This window comes from Eschrichtius robustus, chromosome 1, assembly GCF_028021215.1.
Source record: "Eschrichtius robustus isolate mEscRob2 chromosome 1, mEscRob2.pri, whole genome shotgun sequence".
Taxonomy (NCBI): domain Eukaryota; kingdom Metazoa; phylum Chordata; class Mammalia; order Artiodactyla; family Eschrichtiidae; genus Eschrichtius; species Eschrichtius robustus.
The window spans coordinates 25,873,147-25,877,877 of NC_090824.1; the positions used below are offsets into that span (position 1 = coordinate 25,873,147).

General features: G+C 62.5%; 1 protein-coding gene across 1 annotated transcript; it reads left to right on the forward strand.

The window, feature by feature from the left end:
* Nucleotides 1-967: 967 nt before the first annotated feature.
* IRF2BPL (interferon regulatory factor 2 binding protein like) lies at nucleotides 968-4,254 on the forward strand. Its single transcript, XM_068542065.1, has one exon. It carries the CDS (start codon nucleotides 1,095-1,097, stop codon nucleotides 3,429-3,431), a length of 2,337 nt encoding a protein of 778 aa, XP_068398166.1. The 5' UTR covers nucleotides 968-1,094; the 3' UTR covers nucleotides 3,432-4,254.
* Nucleotides 4,255-4,731: the final 477 nt, after the last annotated feature.

Genomic DNA, 4,731 nt, shown 5'->3' on the forward strand with positions numbered 1-4,731 from the left:
GGAGGGCGGAGGCGCGGAGGAGGGGCCGACTGGGAGGAATCTGGGCGCCCTGCCGCGCATGCGCTTTTCCCGAGCAACAAGTGGGCTCCACAGAGGAAGTGTAAAGGGGAGGGGGAAGAACTGGTGCAGAGCATGGCGGTGACGTCAGCGCTCCGCCTCGGCGGCATCCCGCGCGGCCGAGCCCGGGACAGCGCGAGCCGCAGCGCGAGCGGGAGCGCCGAGACGCGCCTCCGGAACGTAGAGTAACAATCACAACCCCACATTCCGGGCGAGTGCGAGCGGGAAGGGATGCGACCCGGGTCGAGGCGCCGCGCGAGCGCCCTGCAGCCAACGTGAGCGCCGCCAGCCGCGGGGGCCCGGGCGCCCGCCAGGCCTGGGGGCGGCGGGAGCCTGTGTGCGTGCGCTCCTCTCCTCTGCTCTCGTGCGTCCTGGAAGCAGTGGCCGCGGCGGCTCTCTCCGGCCGTGCAAACGCAGCTGCCGCCAGCGGAACGGCCGACGCTGCGAGGGGAGAAGCTCCTCTCTCGGCTGCCAACCCCTCCCCCGGCCCTCCGGGGAAGCAGCGACTTCAGCAAGATTGGACTCGGGCACCGGGTGGCACTGAACCCTCTAGCCTTCGTCCCAGAGAGCCTGGCGGGGAGAGGACGCAGGTCGTAGGGGGTCCCCCCGCAGGGGAGAGGAAGAGACTACCCCTTTCGAGCTTCCAGGCACCAGCCACTCCGGGGAGGGGGCCAAGAACCAACGGCGGCCAGCACCCGGCACCCTCGCCCCCTCCCCCCGGGCCCGGAGCTTCCAGCCCGGGTCTGCGACACCAGGAAGAAGGCGCCTGTGCTCCCCTCCCGACGAAACAGCCGCAGTAGGAGGTGGGGGCGAGGAGCGGGCTGAACTCGTCCGCTGCCCGGGCGGTGGAGCCCCCGCGGCGAGGCGCTGCGCGGGCGGTGGAGACTCGCGCTCCCTCCAGCCCCTGGGGCAGAACTTTCTCGCCCCCCCTCCTTCCCCCGCAGCCGTACTCCCTCCCCAGCCGGCCAGCCCTCCGGGAGGAGAAAGCGCCGCGGAGACAGCCGGGGCGGGGGCCTACCTTCCCGAGGGCCGGCATCATGTCGGCGGCGCAGGTGTCCTCGTCCCGGAGACAATCTTGCTACCTGTGCGACCTGCCCCGCATGCCCTGGGCCATGATCTGGGACTTCTCGGAACCCGTATGCCGCGGTTGCGTCAACTACGAGGGCGCGGATCGCATCGAGTTTGTGATCGAGACCGCGCGTCAGCTGAAGCGGGCGCACGGCTGCTTCCAGGACGGCCGCTCCCCCGGGCCGCCACCGCCCGTCGGGGTCAAGACGGTGGCCCTGTCGGCTAAGGAGGCGGCGGCGGCGGCGGCGGCGGCGGCAGCGGCCGCCGCACAGCAGCAGCAACAGCAGCAACAACAGCTCAACCACGTCGATGGTTCCAGCAAGCCTGCGGTGCTGGCGGCCCCGTCCGGCCTGGAGCGCTATGGCCTGAGCGCAGCCGCTGCTGCCGCCGCCGCCGCCGCCGCCGCGGTGGAACAGCGCAGCCGCTTCGAGTATCCTCCACCACCGGTGAGCCTGGGAAGCAGCAGCCACTCCGCGCGGCTGCCCAACGGCCTGGGGGGCCCCAACGGCTTCCCCAAGCCCACACCGGAGGAGGGACCCCCGGAGCTGAATCGTCAGAGCCCCAACTCATCTTCAGCGGCGGCGTCGGTGGCGTCTCGGCGCGGGACGCATGGTGGACTAGTGACAGGGCTGCCCAACCCGGGGGGTGGCGGAGGCCCCCAGCTTACCGTGCCCCCTAATCTACTGCCGCAGACGCTGCTTAACGGCCCGGCCAGCGCCCCCGTGCTGCCCCCACCGCCGCCTCATGGTCTGGGCAGCCGTGGGCCCCCGACGCCCGCGCCCCCCGGGGCTCCCGGGGGCCCAGCTTGTCTCGGGGGCGGCCCAGGTGTATCGGCCGCGTCGTCCTCCGCGTCATCTTCGACCTCGTCGTCGGTGGCCGAGGTGGGCGGGGGTGCTGGTGGCAAAAGGCCCGGCTCCGTGTCGAGCACTGACCAGGAGCGCGAGCTGAAGGAGAAGCAGCGTAACGCCGAGGCCCTGGCCGAGCTGAGCGAGAGCCTGCGCAACCGCGCAGAGGAGTGGGCCAACAAGCCCAAGATGGTCCGCGACACGCTGCTCACGCTGGCCGGCTGCACGCCCTACGAGGTGCGTTTTAAGAAGGACCACTCGCTGCTGGGCCGCGTCTTCGCCTTCGACGCCGTTTCCAAACCTGGCATGGACTACGAGTTGAAGCTGTTCATTGAATACCCCACGGGCTCGGGCAACGTGTATTCCAGCGCATCTGGTGTGGCCAAGCAGATGTACCAGGACTGTATGAAGGACTTCGGTCGGGGTCTCTCCTCCGGCTTCAAGTATCTGGAGTATGAGAAGAAACACGGCTCCGGGGACTGGCGTCTACTTGGAGACCTGCTGCCCGAGGCCGTGCGCTTCTTCAAGGAGGGCGTGCCCGGCGCCGACATGCTGCCCCAGCCCTACCTGGACGCCAGTTGCCCCATGCTGCCCACGGCTCTGGTGAGTCTAAGCCGCGCCCCCAGCGCGCCCCCGGGGACCGGGGCCCTGCCGCCCGCCGCCCCCTCGGGCCGGGGCGCAGCTGCCAGCCTGCGCAAGAGGAAGGCGTCCCCCGAGCCCCCGGACTCCGCCGAGGGCGCGCTGAAGCTGGGCGAGGAGCAGCAGAGGCAGCAGTGGATGGCGAACCAGAGCGAGGCACTAAAGCTCACCATGTCGGCCGGGGGCTTTGCGGCGCCGGGGCATGCGGCAGGGGGTCCGCCTCCGCCGCCCCCACCCCTGGGACCCCATTCCAACCGGACCACCCCGCCTGAGTCAGCCCCTCAGAACGGTCCGTCGCCCATGGCCGCCCTCATGTCGGTGGCAGACACACTGGGCACGGCGCACTCGCCCAAGGACGGCAGTTCTGTGCACTCCACCACTGCGTCCGCACGGCGCAACAGCAGCAGCCCAGTGTCGCCGGCCTCCGTACCCGGGCAGCGCCGCTTGGCATCACGGAACGGGGACCTGAATTTACAGGTGGCGCCCCCGCCGCCTAGCACCCACCCGGGCATGGACCAAGTGCACCCCCAAAACATTCCGGATTCCCCTATGGCCAACAGCGGGCCCCTTTGCTGTACCATTTGTCACGAACGTTTGGAGGACACACATTTCGTTCAGTGCCCCTCCGTTCCCAGCCACAAATTCTGCTTCCCTTGCTCTAGAGAGAGTATCAAGGCCCAGGGGGCGACCGGCGAGGTGTACTGCCCCAGCGGAGAGAAATGCCCCTTGGTTGGGTCGAATGTACCGTGGGCCTTCATGCAGGGCGAAATCGCGACGATCTTAGCTGGGGATGTTAAAGTGAAAAAGGAGAGAGACCCTTGAACCACAAGACAGCCACCTCCTTAGCCCCAGACCAGCTCCTCTCCCGTCCAGAGGGCCCCTCCCCCACCCGCATCGACCCTCTCTTCCCTCACTCCCAAGATGTAGAATTGTGAATATAACAAACTGCAAAAAGTTAGTCTTATGTATAGACATTATTTTCGTCGTATGTTTCTATATTTTGAAACAAAGGTATGTAACTTCTTCATTTGAAGGATAAGCTGGTTTGTGTTAAGCAGTATAATATTGGTTCGGTCATTTGCATCATATTCGTTAGCATTTATTGGTGGCAGAGTGTTTGCCTAGGTACAGAATTAATAGCCTTTAGCAACGACTGCTGCTGGTGTGTATTTTTGTAAATGTTATGCACTCACTGAAAGGAAGAAAAACACACACACAAAAGAAAATGACTTTTTTTTTGCCAAGGCCAGTGTTGCTGCCTAAAAAAAAATGATGCTATAAAATGGTGAGAGCTTCATTTCTGAACAGCCCCAAGTGTTGAAGTCTTCACTTTATTTTGCTCTGTTTTGTTTTGTTTTTCTGTTTCCTTTGCAAAATGGTAAGGGGGGTGTTGGGGGGTGGGTGTTTTTTGTTGCAAGTTTGTGAGGGAAAATGTTTTGGTTTGTTTCTACTGACCTGAATGTGTTGGATCTTCACGTGTTGTTTTGTTTTTGCTTTATTGATGCACGGATGCTTTTGAACAGTAGAGCGAAATGCTAGACATGGAGAATCTGCTCTGTTTGTCCTTTATACATTTCTGTAGTTAACAGAACACTGTAATGTGCCTTGGAGCTTAGTAACTTGTAATAAATTCAATTGATATTAATTCTGCCCGGAGTCAACAAGTGTGTTTTTCTAGGGCTAAGACCACACAGCTCCAACATGGGGGACACCCTCCCTACTTCCGACATAGAACACAAATGCTGGTGCCTTTGAAAGACCTCAGAGGTGGCATCTGTAGAAGGCCCTGTGCTGGCTGACTGCCCCTCCCCTTCAGTACCAGACTATTTACACTCACCTCTCCCGACGGGACAGTTGCTGACTAAGCGATTTCTGTTTACTCTTCAGCATCTCTGTTTTCCCCTGATGCGCACCCCAGCTGCAAATAGCATTGTCAGGAGTGCTTTTTGGTGCCTTTCCCTGTGGCCCTGAGTATATGCTGATACCCAGTGCAGCTGTGACTTAATGCAAGTGGGGTGGAGGAAACAGGACAAAACTGGGGTGCTTTGCCTCCTAGATGTGGCAAAAATCACTGTTATTGCACATTTAAAGCAAAAATGTCACAGAGCTGGGAGCCGGCAGT